The 21,715-nt window shown below is 38.0% G+C and overlaps 1 protein-coding gene across 8 annotated transcripts in view; it reads left to right on the top strand.

Moving 5' to 3' along the window:
• The window catches only part of PMCA (plasma membrane calcium-transporting ATPase 3), a 1,641,549-nt gene that overhangs the window by 1,199,141 nt on the left and 420,693 nt on the right, over positions 1 to 21,715 (top strand). For all 8 annotated transcript variants that reach the window (XM_067141188.2, XM_067141187.2, XM_067141184.2 and 5 more), the window contains one exon: positions 10,137 to 10,401. In XM_067141188.2, the coding sequence (XP_066997289.2) occupies positions 10,137 to 10,401 (265 nt within the window). The remainder of the gene's footprint in view (positions 1 to 10,136; positions 10,402 to 21,715) is intronic.

The following is a 21,715-nucleotide window of genomic DNA, read 5'->3' as shown; positions in this document are numbered from 1 at the left end:
GTAGTGCTGTTCATTAAAGTGAGAAAATGTGTGTTTTTCATTTTATCAAGTATTTCAAGTGAAATCGTTGCTTTTACTCGCGCCATTCCTACTGACGCCATTGTAATCACATATGTTCATTTCACTTGGGAGAACCACTAGGGCAGTCTGTCTGAGGACGTTAAAAGGCACGTAGAGAGTGAGTGTCTGCCATTATAATGCAATTCCCCAACCTGATTGTGACTGATGGTAGGCAAGCGGGCCTACCATTACAATGAAAATTCCCTAACGCAGTCTTCATATGAGAAAAGACGTTTGATTTCTTCGTCGCGTTTTTACGGTAACATTAAGAGCTATGCAATTTAATACAGTCTTGCTCACAATGTGTACTCTACCTAACCTAGAATTCTGTATACAATGTAGAATTCCGTAGTGAAGCACGGGTACATCAGCTAGTAATAAATAAAAAGAACTCGAGAACAGAAAAATGATGTCTGGGAGACAGTTAAATTTCACAAATTTGTCATAGTCATGCTTCACAAAATAATCAGATGATAGCACTATGAGCAGCGATTGGAGAAAGAATCGCTGCAGTGATTGTAGGAATTCACTCCATCTAAATAAAACTTCAGTTCCAGTGATGTGGTTCACCATTCAAGCTGATTTTCTTTTGTAGTGTGGTGATTCAAAATAAATCTTTAAGACTGGTACTCATGTTTGTCACATATTTTTGACAAAAACCATCAACTTTGTTTTGAGTTCAGAGTTGTCTGTCTTTGCCATGTTCAGACATTCCACTCAACTATCCATTACCCAGGAAAAACAATCTCGGATTAATGCAGGAAAAGCTTGGCGATTTACAGTGAAGTGATGCAAGAAATAAGAAAAGAAAAGAAAGATGTAGGTTTCTATTGAGGAACTGTAGGTGAAGGTGTGCTTATTGGAAATGTCATTAGTTTGACAGGTTAATATTCTAAGGTGATTCTACTGGTCTCGGAAGTGTTTCTGTAATGGAACAACAGAGGCCTTGAACCATTCAGCAGTATTTTCAAGTGGTGGTAGAACATGAAAATGTGCTTGTCTTTGTTAGGGTGAGCCACAATCAGGGCATCTGATTTTAACATGTTAGAACAGTATCTCCACGTTGGTCCGTGTAACTTAGTATTGTTGATGAATTTCATCTTGTGACAGAAGTGGTTAAAGCAAATTACTGTTAGGTAGATCTGTTGATTTTTCCTGTGAAGGAAGATTTCATAAAGAACCTAGACAAGCCCAATTTCAGAAAGAAATGTATTCCCCAAGGCTATTGTTCTGAAGGCTATTCTAACAAGATGGGAAACATGGTTCAGGGCAGCAGATTGTAGGAAAATTCTGGACTATCGGATACGGATGTTCTTAATAGAATCAGATGATGTTGCCTGTATCGGAACTACCAAAATTATTGTGCATAATATGAATGTCCATAATGCAGCTTCTTTTTCAGTTTAATCTCAAAGATGTTCTTTAAATCCCATGCAAGGCTAGATATTGCCCTCTGGTCTCTGACAGTGTTAGCTAATATATAATGAAGATCGATGCTTCAACAGAAAGTAAAATTTGATTGTTAAAGGTGAATTTTTAACTTTTAAATATGTAAGGGTTGAGATATTATTATTTGTATATAGTAATAGTCCATATTCAACTCAGTATTTTGTTGAAAATGACTATGTATGTAAAACATTTCACGTTTTCACTTTACAAAGGAAAAATTTAATGTATCATCCTATTCAATACATAATTCAATCATTAGATGTAGTAATCAAATTCAAACATGTTTCTACTTGTTTCAGCCATCTTCAGTGAAATAGGGGGGGGGGGATAAAGTTATTTACGTAATAAAAGCTAAAAATGTGCTAAAAGCATAATGAAGGAACAAGAGAGACATGACGGAAATAAAAAAAAAAAACAGTACAGTATATAACATTTCCATCATTAGATAGAGCAATAAATAACTCGTTGAGACAAATTCAGTGAAAAAGGTTAATATTGTACATTATTGAATCTAAAAAGTTTGTTAAACCTAAGAAGAAAAGAAATGGAAACAAATGATACAAATTCCTCCCATCCTCGCAAACACAGCTGAGCCAACAATAGACATGATCGTAAGAAGGGGAGCGTTAACTTTGACAAGGCCAGGCCATTTTGAGAGGACAACCAGCTATTAAGTACCATAAGTTTATAGTTTCTCCACACTCATTTTACACTTTTTACTTATCAGCCCAACTTTCTCACACAACCTCATTTTTTCTATTACACATTGGAACTTCATTTACTGTTTCCACTATGGTTGCAGACAGTTTACTATCTTCTCTAACACAACTTCTCAATTTTGTCGCTGCCCTCCCGACCATTTAAAATAAGACAAACACACCTAGAATCATCGAGAGCGGGACCGCTAAATTGAGAAGAAATTGAGAATGCTGCTATTCTAAAATTTGAAATTCATCAGAGTTTTTCCATCACGTTATCATATTTCACCTGGCACATTGTCTCCTCTCAAACTTGGATTCTCTAGCTTTTCTTCTCCCCTCCTAGCCATTCATGGTGATGGTGACTACAAAGACAGACTGTCAGTTTTGAATTTTCAACACAGTGATTTTGTCCTGTTTTTTTAATTGTATCAAACTGTAAAATCTTTAGACTAAGAGGTCCGCAATCTCACTGTGAGCACTTCGTTTCCGTCTATCATTTGTTTTAATTTCTTTTAATCTTAGGTTCAACACACTTTTTAGATTCAATTATGTATAATAACCTTTTTTTTTTTTTTTTTTTTTCACTGAATTTGTCTAGTTATTTATTGCTCCATCTAATAATGGAAATGTATACTGTATTGTTTTTTATTTCTGTCTCTTTTGTTTTTCCTTTTTACCTTCATTGTGTTTTTAGTGCATTTTTAGCTTGTATTATGTAAATAACTTTAACCCCCCCCATTTCACTGAAGTTGGCTCAAACGAGTCTAAATATGTTAGAATTTTATTATTCCATCTAATGATGGAATTATGTATTGAATAGGATACATCAAATTTTTCCTTTGTAATGTGAAAATATTTCATGTTTTACACATTTTAAGCACTACTAAAACCATTTAGTTTAATTCTGGCTCGGTCTTGTCATTTGGAGGGGGTCATATGACAGCCTTGTTTTGTTAGATTTACTGGCATGTGAAAGAATCCCTGCAGAACAAAATTGTGGCACCTTAGCATCTCGGGAAACCATAAAAGTAGTCTGTTGTGTATTATAAATCCATTCACTAATAATTACATTTTGTATTATTGGATAAAAGATGCTTGGAAAAAGAAATATTTCATATTTTGTAAAATTTGATACCTTCCAGAATTAAACTTTACAATAAAGATGAAGCCTTAAAATAATAAACTCAGTTCAGGAATTCAGATCACAGTCTCCACGACTCTCAACGCTCACCTTAAAGGCATCTAATAAAATCTATACTATAATAAATGCCCATGCTCCCACTAATGATAAAAACAACTCCTCAAAAGACCAGGAAGAAACAGGAGAATTTTGGGATCTATTGGACCAGACCATAGATAACATCCCCAAACCCCATATAAAATTATTAATAGGCGACTTCAACGCTCAACTAGGCAGACAAAGAAAATACCGTGACATCATCGGAAAATGGCCAGCACACAAGAAAACAAATAAAAATGGAGAGAGACTTGTTGACCTGTGTAGAAACCATAATTTAATCCCAAAATCTACATGTTTTCAGAGGAAACCTCAAAAACTTAAAACATGGAAACACCCTGACTACACTAAAGGAGAATGGCAACTGGATCACGTCTGCATGAACAAATACCACCACAAAGAGATCTATAACGTCAAAGTCCTTCGAGGAATAGACACAGGTTCAGATCACTACGTAGTTAAAATTAAAATTGAACTCACTCCCCAGAGGAGGCAACAAAAGCAAGCCCTTAAAACTAAAAGAAAAATAGATCCTACCCAGCTAATCAACAACAAAAATGACCAGAAAGCAACTGAAAAAATAAAAATCACAGATAAACTTGAAGACTTGGTACACAATCTTAAACAAATTGCAGAAGACCTGGCTCCAATTAAACCACGTAAAAAACACCAATGGTGTAACAGTGAATGTGATGAAACAGTGGAGAAAAGACATCAGGCATGGCTATTACATCAGTCCCAAAAAACAGAAATATCCTATCAGAATCTAGTAAAACAGAGAAAAGAAACTACCCAAGTCTTAAGAAGAATAAAAAGACAACATCATAAGGACACCCTGCAGTTAATTGAAGAACAATTCAATAAAACTCAATCAAGGGACTACTACAAAACCTTCAGAAAGCAGCTCCAAAAATATGAACCCCCGACCCTACTGATGAAGGATGAAGATGGTAAGCTGGCCCATAACAATAAAGACAATGCAGAAATTCTGGCTAAACATTTCAACAAGCTTTTAAATTGTGAGGAACCTACAGAACTCCTTCATTTCGACACCAGCACCTCGATAAAAACATCACCAGAGAACATCAATCCCCCCACAATAAAGGAAGTCTACCAAGCTCTGAATAAATTAAAAAACTACAAAGCGCCAGGAGAAGATCAGACCTTTGCGGAAATCTGGAAATATGCAGGAACATCAGCAAAAGTTGCCCTCCATCAACAACTTGTCTCTATCTGGATTAAAGAAGAACTACCAGAACACTGGACAACAGCCGTCATTCATCCACTGCACAAAAAAGGAGATAAAACTGATCCTAATAACTACAGGGGAATCTCGCTCCTAGACATAACATACAAAATATTTTCAATAATCATCCTTAATAGGATAAGTTTACAACTTGAGAAAGAACTAGGTGAATATCAAGGAGGTTTCAGACCCTGGAGGAGCTGTCCTGATCAGATCATGAGTCTTAAGTTGATAATGGACTATAACAGGAGAAGAAACAGAGATATGGTGATAACATTTGTAGATTTCAAGAAAGCTTATGATTGCATCCATAGAGAATCTCTGTTTAAAATTTTAAGACAACTTGGACTACACCCCAAATTAATAAACATGATAAAATTGACTCTCACCAACACCAAATCAAAAGTGAAGTTTAGGGGTGAAACATCAGAGACATTTGAAATTAAAACTGGGTTACGGCAGGGAGATGGGCTCTCACCACTATTATTTAACTGTGCTCTAGAAATGGTAATGAGGGAATGGTTTAGGAAATGTCCCCCCAAAATAAAGATTGGCCGAAAAATCAAAACAAATTGCCTGGGTTTTGCTGACGATTTAGCATTACTAGCAGTGGACATGAAAGAAGCAAAAACCCAGATAATAGAACTTCAAAACATTGCAAATAAAATTGGCCTCAAAGTATCATTTGAAAAAACAGAAATTATGCCGCAAAAACCAACACAGCTAAAAGAAGTCACCATAAATGGTAATAAAATCAAAATAGTAACTCAATTTAAATATCTTGGAGAAGTAATAACACATAACCTAAATGAAAAAATCTCAATCCAAATAAGAACAAACAGATTAGCTAAAGCACAAAAATTAACATGGGATATCTACAAAAAGAAATGTCTATCAATAAATACAAAAATAAAACACTACAACACAGTTATAAAACCAGAAGCTACATATGCAGCAGAAACACTCTTTTACCTGAATAAACAATCAGACTGACAGACTTCAGAAAATTGAAAGGAGGATTGGAAGAACCTGCATCAACAAAAAATACCAGAAAGATGGACAGTGGCGGTTAATACCTAACAGTCGTGTACAAAGAGCTCGAACCCATTACAGATACTACGCGTAAGAGGAGACTGGGATTCTTTGGACATATCATGAGGATGCAGGATTCGAGACTTCTGAAACAACTAGTACAACACAATCTCGTCTCAAAAAATACCACAACAGGATGTAAATGGATCAGAGAAGTAAGAGAGGATCTGAAGGAAATAGGCCTTACAACAGAAGACACCACAAATAAGATAAAATTGAATACAAAACTCAAGAATACAAACTTCCGCTTTACCCTTACACAAAACAAACCAACAACACGCACATTTTCAACTGAGAAAAGGGCACAAAGATCGGAGCGTCTGAAGAAGTACTGGGAGGACCGCAAAGCCCGAACAATCCCTTCAAAGAGACCTGAACGACGGACTGACTAAAGTGATCCTATGTGGTCATAGAAGAAGAAGAAGAACTGACAAGTACTAATACAATTTCATACTGCAGGCCACATGAACTGTGATTGTAGCATAACTGAAAAAATGTTAAAATTACATTTTAATATGCAAATGTGTTCCGTCTCACTAAAAGCGTAGTATTAAAAAATCTTCAGAACATGCATTCTTAAAATCTCTCATCTTAAATTGTACTCCCTAAATACAAATTTCTGTGAAGGAAGGTACCAGCCGTATTTGCATGTAGTCGGTGACATTATATTCCCTAATGACTATCCAGGGCATGGCGTCCTATCATTCAGAGTATTTCGAGATGTTCATTCCTATTCTGTGTTGTTACTTGGTTCCACAATCAATGTGTCAGTGATGAGTCTGTCACCACCAACCTGCATGTAGGGCTTTTGCAAAGGTGGCAGATTCGTAGTCAGTTGCTTGCCTAACCTTTTCTTAAATGATTTCAGAGAAGTTAGAAATCCATCCCATAGGTGGTAGATTGCTTCGGAATTGTTCACCTAATATTATCTTAAATGATTTTCAAGAAGTTCGAAATCGATCGAACATCCCCCTTGGAAAATTATTCGAACTCCTAATTCATCTTCCTATAAGAGTATTTGCCCCAATTTGTCAATGAATTTCAACTTTATCTTCATATTATGATCCTTCCTTTTTAAAAAGCTCAGTTGAGCTTACTAGTCTACTAAGGCCATTCCACACCGCCTTTCCACTGACAGCTCGAAACATTGATTAGGTGGAAATTTCCTGCGTCTTTATATTTGTGTATATTATTAGCATCAATACGGACAATGAAGCTAATAGATTATAACATATCGCTTAGTCGAGCAGCAAGTCCTCCCAGGACTGGTTTAATTCTTGTCCTGTGGTAAACTCTTCATCTCTGCATAACTATTTCATTTGTCTAATCAAATCTGTTTGCCATATTCATGTCTTGGCTTCCCCTCCAACTTCCTTCCAATATCACTAGAACAAATCCTGGGTATTGCAAGGTGTGCCTTATCATTCTGTCTCTTCTCCTGGTTAAATTTCGCCAAATCGTTCTTGTCACCTAGATTTGGTATCTCTTAATTTGCAATGTGCTCCACCCATCTCACTTTCAACATTCGTCAGTAACCCTAATTTTCAAATGCCTCTCTTGTCTTTCTTTCCACCACGTTTATAAACTGTTTTACTTACAGTTGGTGCCTGGGCAACTTTTTCAGAATTATCTTCCTTAAAACCATTCTTAGTTTTTTCATTCTTAAGAACTAATCAGACTTGTTGAAGTGCGGTTTCCAAGTATATTCAGTGTTATGTGAATTTGGGTCACCACAAACTACTTCTTCAATGCAGACTGTGCTTAACAACATGCCCTATGGAGGACTTCATGAATGCAACACCAGACCCTCTGAAAGTTGCTCATTTCTGGTCTGCAACTATGCAAGATTGTTTATTCTCCATATTTTGTCATCCTTGTGAGATTCCTTTTGTTGGAGTGGGACTCCTCCAAAGGAAGGCCTTGTAGTAGGGAGTTACTGGAACATCCCAACGCAGCATCATTTTCTCCAAGAGCTGTGCTCAAAACAGAATTGCATACAATGCCTAGATCCACCACCTTGGGCTTGTTTTTTTTTCTTCCTTCCTTCCTTTATTTATTTATTTATTTATTTATTTATTTATTTATTTATTTATTTATTTATTTATTTTTATTTATTTATTTTATTCTTTTTCATTTGTTTTTTTGCTATTAATATGTACACTGAGTGTCCAAAAGTCACAGGAAGGGGTGTCTCGTTAGAAAATGTGCCGTATATGACCCTTGATCATTGCGACTAGTTGTGGCATAGCTGAGCAGTCTGTCCCAGACGCCAGTCCTGTGAAGATGGCAACATGTCGCAAGTTAACAAGACTGAACATGGGGTTGGCACACGATGCATGGGTCATAGCATTGAATTTGGGTTTCCGAGATCAAGTATCAGGGGTGGATCTTCAATAGTGCAGAGTGAATGTTAACCACCCACATAAACTGCCACACGGGAAGACCACAGTGCTTAACAAGGGACATCACGTCAACTCTGCAGAACCATACTGGGCGATTGACGGGCTAATGCGAGTCAGATCACCACCCAGTTAAATGTTGGGAATGAGGAACCCATTTCTACGAGGAGGTAAATGTAGTGCATAGGCATCACCAGTCGATGACCAACTCGTTTCCCTTTGCCAACACCTTGACACAGATCTCAATGACGTGGATGGGCCCACGAACACCGGCACTGGACCATGGAACAATGGCGGCATGTGATATGGCCTGATAAATTCCGTTTCCAGTCGTATCGAGCTGATGGGTGCGTGAGTGTGTGGCGTATGCCCCATGAAGCTATGGATCCTGTGTGTCAAAAAGGTTGTGGCCAGGTGGGAGGTGGCTCAGTTCTGGTCTGGGCGGCATTCTTATGGTCGCAGTTAGGCCCCTTTGTCCGGCTACAGGGAGCGCAGGCAGGTGCAAGTTATGTGGATATTCTTTCAGACCATCTGCATCCCTTTCTGGCCCTAGAGTATCCTGTTGGAAATGCCAAGTTTTAACAGGACAATGTGCCATGTCACTGCTCTCTGGTGGCCCACAGGTGGTTGAAGGAGCACTCCAGTGAAGTTACAACCATGGATTGGCCATGTAGATCTCCCGATCGTAATCCAATCAAGCATTTATGGAATGCTATCTATGCTGGTATGCGCTCCATCAACCCCACACAAACTCACAAGGCCAATTGTGGGTAGATGTGCAAGATGCGTGGGTCCAGATCCCTCCAGAACAATTCCAACACCTTGTAGAAACGATGCCTTGCCATACTGCTGCCATTTTGAGGGCTCACGGAGGTGCAACTCGTTATTGACATCACATTCAGTGTCTTCCCATGACTTTTGGCCACTCATTGTATATAATGGTGTAAAAATTATCTTACATATAGACAATTTTAGTGCTTTTGACAAGACAGATTTTCTTAAGAACTACTTTGTTTCAGCTACTTTTAAATTTTATGTCCTTGCTTCTTCATCCCTTGGTTATTCTACCCTCCACAGCAGAAAATATTATCCAGGGTACTGGAGTTGAAATGATATAGTCACTGCTGTGCCAAAACCGCAAATGTGGCAATGCTCTTCCTATCCATTATTTCACTTAAGATTGGTCACGTCCCCCCAACCACATATTGACATGCAGTCCATCAGAACAATTTTTGTATTGTTCATTTTCTATCTTTGTGTGTAAGAGAAAATGAACCTTACTGTACCGTACTGTAGGAGCGTATGTTTGCACGACACGTTTACCCACTCCTAGAATATGATGTATTTAAGGTTCATTTTCCTTTAAACTGTAGCATAGGAAAATTAACACAACGAAAATGTTATGATGCAAACAACATAAATATGTGGCTGGGAGGCATGACCAGCCTTAAGGGTAATAATGGATAGGAAGAGCATTCTCACATTTACGGTTCTGGCACTGCAGCAATGATATAACGTTACAACTAATTTGTTTGGAATAATTTCCAGCCTAAGTTGTTCTGTGAATAACATTTCTTAAAAGCTTCGGCTTCACACCTAGATGGCTGCACATTGAATGTCGAAGAATGTCAATATTTTCAAAGTGGAAGATAAGTGTTCCAGTGAGATTCTACATATACGTCTCGATGCTTTGAACCCAAAATTAATAGCTTCATAGAACGTCAAAATTATTCATCCTAATTTAACACTGCAATTACTACACATTGGTGATATATTGTGGGAAATTATTCGCACATGAATTACTAACAAGAAAATGGTGTTATTTTAATTTTCAACTAGCAAGTCTAAATTTTCTTATGTTTATTCAGATAAGCTTTATTTATGGTATATTAGTCATAATATCCTCTTTCTTACAACCAGTGAAGTTTTCTATTGCTATTCTTGCTTTATAGGTGTGCATTCATTTATGGCAGAGATGGGCATTTAGAGAAATTCACTCGCGAGATGCAGGAGCGTCTTGTACGGCAAGTAATAGAGCCAATGGCTTGCGATGGATTGCGGACCATTTCAATTGCATACAGAGATTTTGTGCCTGGGAAAGCAGAAATCAATCAAGTTCATATAGATAATGAGCCTAACTGGGATGATGAGGAAAATATTGTGAATAATTTAACGTGCTTGGGAGTGGTGGGAATAGAAGATCCTGTCCGTCCTGAGGTAAGAAAGTTTAAAATACTTCAAATTGGTTGGATGCTTACGAATGTTCCAATAGAACCATGAAATCCTGTTGGTTCATCTATGCATAGCAATTTGTTATAGTGGAAGCCATTTCTTTTCAGTTTTGACTTAGTTTTTTTTAACTGTAAGGCTCTTCAGTATGTTGAAACTAATTGCAGACTGCTTTTTAATGAATGGTATCATTTTCAGATATAATCTATTATTAAATATTTTTGTTTTCAGGTATTTTCTACATTTGTTTTATCCCAAGTTAGTTTCAACAGACTGAAGAACCTCAGTTATAGATTATCCTTATTAATATAAAATGTTTTTAACCCTGACAATTACACCATACGATTTTCTGACTTGTTGTGCAAATAAATGCCATCTAGTCCTCATAAGGAGGGGAGAGTTATCCCCTCCACCACCTCCATTCCATGTCCATTCCGTCTGGTAACTTTAATGTAACTTTAAATAATAGGCTACGAGTGGCACGTCTTCGAGACGTGTGGTGTAACTAAAGCAATATTTATAGACGTGTTACTGTCAGGGTTAAAATTGTAAGTTAATACTTGTGATTTTTATTTACTACTATAATGCAAGTTTGGAAATTATTATAGCAAAATTTTTCTTGCATGATATTCTGTTCCAAAATAAGCTCTTTAAAGAAAATATTAAAATGAAAGTATTAAAAAAACAAACAAAAAAAAACCACATGTTCAGTCACTGCTGACCTGCATTTAGGGCAGTCGTCCATGTGGCAGACTCCCTACCTGTTGTTTTCCTAGCCTTTTCTTAAATTATATCAAAGAAATTGGGAATTTATTGAGCATTTCCCGTGGTAAATTATTCCGATCCATAACTCCCTATAAACAAATATTTGCCCCAATTTGTCCTCTTGAATTCCAACTTGATCTTCATGTTGTGACCTTTCCTACTTTTCAAGACACCACTCAAACTTATTTGTCTACTAATGTCATCTACACTGACAGCTCGGAACATACCACTTACAAGTAACAACTCTCATCATTGTTTTCTATTGAAATTGACGTTAGGCAAAACTATCTTAAAGATAATAAAACCACCTATTCAATACATACCACTTTTAATGTGGATTAAATCTACATTAATTTATATAAACTTATCAGGTACATTTTTCACCCTTTTTTGGGCATCTTCAGCCTGTGGTCAACCTTATGCGCAAGGTCCAGGACCTTATTTAACCATATATAGTATCAAATATGGACGTTAAATTTACACAGTAATAAACTCTTAAAATTAACATGCCACAGTATATATTTTTTTAATGTGAATAATACGCAAATGTAAGTGTGACAAATTAATTTTATTTTAACACAAATTGAAACTTGTCAGTCCTATTCTATCTAATTTTAAAAAATGCCCAAAACTAAAATGGATCTTCATCCAACTTGAGGATCATTAGGATGGCAATGATCTCAGGTAAAGAATATATTCACCCGGGGGCTCCTTTGACCCCACATATATCATTTACTTAATCTTGACGAAACCAATTTGGAATGTGTTGTCAATCATGAATAGAGACTTAAAACAGATTGTTTTTGTCGGATGGATAAGATTGTTTAAAACCACATTAAATTTTGTTGTGATTGAAAATATAAACTTCTTGGTTTCCTGTTGAATGTGTTGACAATTAATGTGAAGAATACATTCTTAGATTATTTCTTAGATTGTTTATGTTTTCAATCTCAACAAAATTAACCCGTTAACGCCGTGCGTGTCCATATGATCACGGCCTGCATTCTTTCATTTAGATTGCTCTCAGTGCTTTGTATAGCACTGGAATTGATTGCTGACTGTGTAGATCAATTCAAGAAGCATGTGGCAACTGTGTGCGAGCATATTATTACGTGATACATATCGACTCATTGTTTCGGCGCACTTTCGTTTCGTGTCATTGTCACAGCAGCTGAATCATGATGGCGCGCTTAAAGTAAGTTTGATATTTCACATATATTTATGTTTAGATTACACAACTCATATGCTTAACAAGTTTGGGAGTGATCTATGTTCACATTATGATGCAGTTAATTTACATTTAACAGTAAATATTACTCCCGTAGGCACTTAAAACATTGCGTGATCGTATGATCACGCTAGGCGCTTGTATTAGCTATTCACCCTATGCGTGTATTCGATGGTGGACGTTTTGCTACCTGTTACGATTACTGTTATACATCAATTTTCATTGAACAACTTTATTCGATTTACGGTCATCTATTCTACATTTAAATAAATTGCGACTTGTTAACATATATGCAGCTACAAAACCTGTTTTTGCTAGGGGGCTTTACGTCGCACCGACAGATAGGTCTTATGGCGACGATGCTACAAAACCTTGTTTCCCTTTTTACAGGGACATTACGCTCCAAGGAGTATTAGATATTCTTGAATCGGACGAATCAATTGGAGATGTTAACAGGATTTTTATTGAACCTCCGGAAGCTAATATACACACCAACGAAGGTTCAGGAGATGAAGATGTTGGTGGTTTGGTTGATAACCTCACAGGTCGCCAGCTTTCAAGTAAGGCAGAAATTGTACTCGCCGGCAACGATCATATAGGAGGTGCAGACGATGATCCTGTTTCGGCAGGTATTTTAGATCAGTCATCTAGCAAGAAAACTAAACTTCAAAGAATAAATCCTATGTGGAGTAAGGATGACAACAGAGATTCAGTTGGCATAATCCCGGAAGCCTGTTTTTCAACCTTATCTGGCAAATCTCCTACAGAGTGCTTTGAACTAATGTTTGACAATGAAGTGATGGAGTTCATGATTCAAGAATCAAGCAAGTTTCCATTGTTTAAAAATTGTGACGACCCAAAAATATCTAAGGAGGAATTAAAAGTATTTCTTGCTGTGCTATTCTTTTCGGTTACGACAATGTGCCTAGCAAACAATCGTATTGGGAAGCAGCGGATGATGTACGTAAGACACTTGTCGTAAATGCTACGAGAAGAGACCGCTTTCTGGAAATTTGTCGCTTCATTCATTGCGCGGATAATACTCGGCCTGATATGAATGGTAAAATGTGGAAATTACGACCTCTTATAAACATACTGAAGAAAAGATTCCTTGCGAATTTCCGGCCTGAAAAGGATTTAGATTTTGACAAATGCATGGTGGAATATTATGGTAAGCACAGCTGCAAGCAATTCATCCGCGGAAAGCCCATCTGCTTTGTTTATAAGGTCTGGTGTTTCAACACTCCCTCGGGCTATCTCATAAATTTTGACATATATCAAGGAAAGAATCCTTACGGTAATACTGAATATGAGGAACGATTTGGTAAGTGTGCTGCTCCAATGGTACTGATGCTGGAAGTACTACCTGATGATATGTCACACTTACCCTTCAACTATATTTCGATAATCTTTTTACTGAAATGGCACTTTTGGCTCATCTAAAACATTGCGGATATGGCACTACAGGAATTATTCGAGAGAATAGAATTCCCAAAGACTGCTCGATCATACCTTCAAATGAAATGAAGAGACAGGCTCGTGGGACATACGACATGGCAACGAACTTGGAGGGTATAAGTATTGTTTGGTGGGTTGATAACTCCGTGGTTACCATAGCATCAATATGCCATGGTGTTGAACCAGTTTCTAAGGTAACACGATACTCCCAGGCAGAGAAAAGGAAAGAGTGTACAAACCGGCCGGCTGTGTTTGGAGCTTACAACAGTGGAATGGGTGGAACAGATAGGATTGACCAGAATGTGTCGTAGTACAGAGTAGGCATACATGGAAAGAAATGGTGGTGGTCGCTATTCACATGGCTCCTGGACGTATCCATTCACAATTCATGGTTACTGCTAAGGAGGTCTGGATGTGATTTCACATCTAGAATTTCGTCGCCACATTGTGCAAACATATCTACACAAGTTCAAAATAATGCCACTAGGAAGAGGCCGCCCCATCACCTCAAGATACAGTATCCAGCTGAGTAGTGTCACTGACAATGTACCGTACGACTTGATGGGATTGGGCACCTCGTAGCGCCCTGTCGACGACGCTGTGCTGGAAAGGAATGCTCCAGTACTGTTTGCACCAAGTGCATAAAATGTAATGTTGGACTCTGTGTTCCATGCTTTGCCCTATTCCATACAGTGTGAAGCATACAGTTCTTATATTTGTTCCTATTCGGTAATTTCTGTGAATTAGATAACTTGAATGTAATATATCACGTATATCTTGAGACTTTCATTGCTTTATTTATGTATGTACATATTTTAATTAATGTATATTCCTCATAAATCATCTTTAGTTTATTTTAGTGTATTTTGTTCATAATTTTTCAATATCAATACATAAAATCTATAAATACTAAAGAAATGCTATACAGACTGAAATGCTAACACTTCCGCCTAGCGTGATCATATGAACACGCGACCTAACGACGAAACCGTAAGAAGTATGAGCTTAACATTTTGTAGTTATGTTATACTATGGACCTGAAGTGATTTAGACGAATTTCAAAGAAAACTGACGAAAAAAATAATTTCGGCATTAAAGGGTTAATGTGGTTTTAAACAATCTTATCCATCTGACAAAAACAATCTGTTTTAAGTCTCCATTCGTGATTGACAACACATTCCAAATTGGTTTCGTCAAGATTAAGTAAATGATATATGTGGGTCAAATGAGCCCCCGGGTGAGTATATTCTTTACCTGAGACCATTGTCATCTTAATGATCCTCAAGTTGGATGAAGAAGATCCATTTCAGTTTTTGACATTTAAAAAAAAAATTAGAATAGGACTGACAAGTTTTAATTTGTGTTAAAATACAATTAATATATGTTGCTTACATTTGTGTATTATTCACATTTAAAAAAATATTATTGTGGCATGTTAATTATATGAGGTTATTACTGTGTAACATTAACGTCCATATTTAATACTATATATGGTTGAATAAGGTCCTGGACTATGACCTTAAACCATAATGGGCATCTCAAAATACACGCGTTCCCGCCTAACATACGAACTAGCACGGGAACCCTTTCTTATTGAAGAACTGAGGATAAAACTACCACTGCCATCCACAATGAATGTAGAAGCACACCTAGCGGAGAGTCGGAAGAAGAGAGAAGAAATTCCGCTAGAGTTCTACAGCACAGATGCCATGTTGGATCGAAATTGGACGAACGCCAACCAGAAGCTAAGACATGTGATAATAAAACTAGCAGTACACGGGTACGACCATAAAATATGTAAAAATATGTCTTATCACGACCCAAATGAAAAATGTGAATGTTCACTGTGTGATCAGTTCTGTGACATGTATCACATCACAAGATGTAAAAACAACAACAAATCTCTATGCGATTATAGCAAAGACTAAAACGGTCAATGATCTTTGTAATGCACATTCGTGCGCTTTTCTAATAATAATAATATGACCTTAAGGTTGACTACAGTCTGAAGATGCCCAGTAAAGGGTGAAACATGTATCTGATAAGTTTATATAAATTAATGTAGATTTAATCCACATTAAAAGTGGTATGTATTGAATAGGTGGTTTTATTAAATTATCTTCAAGATATTTTTGCCTAACATACCACTTAGTCGAGCAACTCATCTCCTTTCTTCCAAGTCTTCCCAGCCTAAACTCTGCAACATTTTTGAATGCTACTCTTTCGTTGGAAATCGCCCAGAACAAATAAAGCTGCTTTTCTCTGGATTTTTTCCAGTTCTCAAATAAAGTAATCTTGGCGAGGGTCCCATACACTGGAACCATACTCTAATTGGGGTCATACCAGAGACTTGTATGCCCTCTCCTTCACATCCTTTCTACAGCCCCTAAACACCCTCGTAATCATGTGCAGTGATCTGTAGTCTTTATTTACAGTCCCATTTATCTGATTACCACAATGAAGATCTCTCCTTATATTAACACCTAGGTACTTACAATGATTTCCATAAGGTACTTTCACCCCATTAACACAGTAATTAAAACTGAGAGGATTTTTTCTATTTGTGAAACTCACAACCTGACTTAATCCAGTTTATCATACCATTGCCCACTGTCCATCTCACAACATTACCAAGGTCATTTTGCAGTCGCTCACAATCTCGTAATTTATTTATCACTCTATACAGAACATTATCTGGAAAAAGGCTTATCTCTGATTCCACTTTCTTACTCATTTCTTCTTCTTCTCCTTGAATGTGTCTCTTAGGACACCGTGGAATTAACACTTTCTAGCCTTCCCGTTGGTCCAGTATTCCTTCATGCGCAACAATTGGATCTGTTTTCGTTGTTTTGACCAACCATGTATGTTGTGAAAGTCTTCTCCTTTTCCTCGAAACCCCGTGTGTGAGTGATTTTCTTGATTTTATTCTGGTCAAGTAGGTTTGGTGATCCTAATGCCTGCAGATCTTTTTCTGTAAGCTTGTACCAATATGGTCTGGTAGTTTTGTTCTTTATGAATGTACGTATTTTGTGCGTTAGTCTGTTAGGGTCCATTCTTTCCAAGTGTCCCATGAATCGAATTCTTCGCATTGTGTCTGTGATTTGGGGATTTTAAAAATATATTTCTGTGTTAGGCTTTGGATAATGTACACTGTCTTAGGTTCTTGGCCCAAGGATTTTTCTCATTTATGTTCTTTTTTACTCTTTTCATATATATATGTATATTAAGAAAACATTAGGGTCCAATAATGCGCCTCCGTGGCTCAGACGGCAGCGCGTCGGCCTCTCACCGCTGGATACCGTGGTTCAAATCCCGGTCACTCCATGTGAGATTTGTGCTGGACAAAGCGGGGGCAGGACAGGTTTTTCTCCGGGTACTCCGGTTTTTCCTGTCATATTTCATTCCAGCAACACTCTCCATTCTCATTTCATTGCATTTATCAGTCATTAATAAATCACTTTGGGAGTGGCGACCCCATCGTACTAATAGCCTATAGATGATTCATTCATTCATTCATTCATTCATTCATTCATTCCCTGACCCGGTCAGTGACTGGAGCAAGGTTGTTTTTTCAAGGGTCCAATAATACTGCCTTGAGGAATTCCCCCCTTAAATATTACAGGGTGAGATAAAGTTTTGCCTACTCTAATTTTCTGAGATTGATTTTCTAGAAATATATACACCCATTCTGTCACTCTTTTATTTCCAGTCTGCACTTCCTTCTTAGTCTCTTCACTTTTCTGTTATAATATAGTGTGTCTTTACCAATCCTTGCCACTTTTAAAAGTACAAACTTGTTTTCACATTCCTCAGCAATTTTTAGCCCATCCCAGAGTCTGTTTACATTTTTATTTACCATTTTTCACCAATCATAGTTACTTTCTAAGAACTCCATCATTCCTTTTTCACCAGCCATATAGTACTGCGTAATAGTCCTACTTTTAAGACCTTCCTTTCTATCACATTTATTGTTAACTATGACATGAACAGCTTTGTGATCACTAATACCATCTATTACTTCGATTCGTCTATGGAGCTCATCTAGTTTTACCAGCACCACGTCCAGAATATTCTTCCCTCTAGTTGGTTCCATCACTTTCGGAATCTGCTTCCCTTCCCATATTAACTTATTTGCAATTTGTTGTTCATGCTTCCTGTTGTCAATTGGTAAGATATTGCAAAATTTGGTAAATTGAGATCTCCCGCTACAGTCGCATTCCTTCCCACATATCTGATTATCTTCTCAAATAATTCTGAATCAGTGTCAGCGATACCCTTTCCCGGTCTGTTCACTCCAGAGACTTAAAGTTACCCGTTATCTTTAGAAATGAGCCTTACACCTATAATTTCATGTATGTCATCTTAAACATATTCAAAGCTTACTAATTCTTCTTTCAACAGAATGAATACTCCCCCTCTTACTATTCCTATCCTATCTCTGTGATACATGCTCCAGTTCTGTGAGAAAATTTCTGCATCAATTATATCATTTCTCAGCCATAATTCAACTCCTATAATATATCTGGTAAGTATATATCTATTAAATTACTTAATTATATTCCTTTCTTTACAATACTTCTACAGTTCAACACTAACATTTTTATGTCATCACTACTTGACTTCCAGATCCCTGTACCCTTATCGCCGGTCCCTAGACTTCCCAGTTTCCCTGAATGTACCTCCCTATTACCCTTCCAAACAAAGTTCCTAACTTATATGTACCACTGTGGTTTAAGTGAAGGCCATCTGAGCACAGAACCCTATCTCCTATCTGCCAATTAGGATATAGAAATTTCACTCCCTGGGACATGCCCACTCAATAGTCTCATTTTAATCTGCAATCACCTTCCTGTCAGTATCCCTCCTACATTGTATTCCACTGATAACAATCTTCACTTCCTTAAACTTCACTCATGCTGCATTTACCAGATCCCACACATCGCCAAGTATTTTGGTACTTATACCTGCTTGCCTTTGGTACCAACGTGGAAACACTACCACCTTCTCCTTTCCCTCCTCCTCCTCTTCTACTTTCCTCAACATCTGCCTCAACCTAATACCTGGATAACAATCTACCCTGGTTCCCTTTCCTCCACACACTTTCCCCACATTTCGAACAATAGAATCCCCCATGACCCGAGTCTCAACCCTACCCACCTCATTTGATTCCCTCCCCTCCTCGTCAGCCCTATCTTTCCTGGCAGCTGCAGAAGCTACTTCCTCTTCCCTTTCCTCCATCCCATGAGCCTCTTCTACCTGTCTTCTGCTATACTTTACTCCACATTTTTCTTTCCTGCCATTTCCCTTCCTCCTACTTGCACACTTCTCAGAAACAGTTCCCTGTCCCTCATCTTCCCTATATTGTTCTACCTGCAGTAACTCGTGATTTCTCATAGACACCTGTCCTGAATTCTGATCCTGGATAGAGCCCTTAGCCTGCAATTTCCTTCCCCTTAGAACATTAAACCACCTGTCTTCTACAATTCCCCCCTTTCCTTCCCATCCCCCTTTTACACCTACTGTATTCTGTACATTGTCTGAGGGAGGCCTACCTTCCTTTCTGCCTTCTGAGGGAATCCTAATTATCTCCCTCACTCTCAACTCCTCCCTCATACTCCTTAATGCCTGGCCATGTTCCTACACTTGCACTCCTTAGCCATTCTTTATGGTAAAATGAAAAAAATAAAAATAAAATATTCTGTGCAAAAAGAATCAAAGGAAAGAAATATTATCTAGGGTAGTACAGAAGGATCACACAAATATAAGGTAATATAATGTACTGCTACACTACAATACTACTTAGTCGTACTATATTTTTATCCTACAGCACCCTGACAGGATAAAAACTGCCGTTAATTACTGAATAATGAAAGAAATACACAAGAATTGCACAATTCTAAACTGCAGTTAAGCCTACCCCAATTAAAACAGATTTCTAGTAAGAGGTTGTTATACTTCCACCATACTACACAAATACTTTACAATAATACAACCTGTGACAAAATTCGGTGAACAAAGTCAGAACGGTCGATCTGGAAACACTGGCCACACAACGCTGCACCTACATAGCAGCAGGTTATGACGACCTCCTCCCAACGTTGTTCAGTTGTGTGTTCCGTGTAAGACCTGTTTGACCCAGTGTGTGTGTGTGTGTGTGTGTGTGTGTGTGTAGTGCATTGGTTCTGAATGGCGAACAGGAACATGAAAGACCAAAAGGTCAATGTACAGTTTTGTTTTAAGCTTGGCAAGACACCGAAAGAAATGCATGCGATGCTGGAACGTGTTTATGAAAATCAAGCACTGTCCTTGAAGTGTGTGTACGAGCGGTTCGCCTGTTTTTGAGGAGGCCGGGAAAGTGTTTCCGACAACCCCGGTAGCGGAAGACCAGCGACTGCCATCAGTGATGAAAACATTGAGAAGGTGAGGACATTAATGACGAACGATTGGCGATTAACTGTGCGCATGATAGCGGATGAACTGCACATTAACCGTGAATCCGTGCGACAAATCGTTACCCAGAAGTTAGGGAAGAGAAAAACGTGTTCTCACCTTGTGCCACATCACTTGACTGATGATCCGAAGCAGGCACATTTAGAGGCTTCACAGTATTTTGTCGAAATGGCTGATTCGACACCAAATTTCTTTAACTGTATTGTCGCTGAGGATGAACCTGGTGTCTCAGGTACGACCCTGAAACGAAACTGAAAACCATGGAATGGCGTTCTCTGGGATCCCCTCGTCTGAAAAGGGTCAGAGCCGAAAAGTCACATCAAAACGATGCTCATCACCTTTCTCAATAGTCGAGGCATCATCCACAAGGAAATTCTACCTGAGGGAACGACGTTGAATTCTGCACGGTACATTGAAATTCTGACCCTTTTTCATGAAATGTCTACGCAGGGTACGACCCCAGTACGCACAACAAGGTTCATGGTTTTATGTCCATGACAGCACTTGCCCACACACAGCCAATATCGTCAAACAGTTCATGGCAAAAAAGGGGGTGGTGCAACTTGAACATCCCCCATACTTGCCAGATCTCAATCCTCCAGACTACTTCCTGTTGCCAGGTCTCAAACTCGCTTTGAAAGGAAAGAGATTTGTCAATATTCCTGACATCCAACAAAATGTGATGAGGCTTTTGAACACCATCCCAAAGGAAGCCTTCTTGCAAAGTTTCCAGGACATGTATCGTCAATCTCAGCATGCATAGTTATGGGAGGGGACTATTTCGAAGGACAGTAAGGTCACTGTCGTGCATTGTTCATCTACGTTGATAGTACAGGACTATTCACAGAATTTTGTCACAGGTTGTAGAATAAGCATGCTAATCTCTAATAAGATACAACAATACACTATAATAAATTTAAACTACATTCAGACTAGTGTTGGCTACTGAATGTATGATTCAAAGCAGTGCATCGATTCATTCAAGTGTCCAAGTTAATCGATTCACAGGAACGGCGAGCTCATCGCACATGATTCAGTTTACTCGCAGCAGATAGTCTGAGTGACTCATTCACGGCTCATTGAGACACAACACACACACGGTTCATTGTCAGCACATTGGACATTGTCGGGGAGCTGAACTGCTGCTGCGGGCAAGACATACAGAGTTGTGGCACACTGAAAGAATCATACGCTAAGACGGGCTCTCGCTCTCGGCTCATTTGAAAATAATACCCATTTGCATTCACTGTCCTCGCTTACAAGGAGGTTTAAATAATATATGGATTTATTTGCAGTGTTGGAAAGGTAGTCAAAACATAATTCCAAAGTAACTAGCTAGTAAATAGGTAGACTGTTAGGTTCTTCTATTTATTAGTTTAATGAATTAGTATTATAACTTAG

The sequence above is a fragment of the Anabrus simplex genome, chromosome 2, assembly GCF_040414725.1.
Source record: "Anabrus simplex isolate iqAnaSimp1 chromosome 2, ASM4041472v1, whole genome shotgun sequence".
Taxonomy (NCBI): Eukaryota; Metazoa; Arthropoda; class Insecta; order Orthoptera; family Tettigoniidae; genus Anabrus; species Anabrus simplex.
Note: the sequence above shows the minus strand (reverse complement) of the source record. Positions and strands in the feature narration are given on the sequence as shown.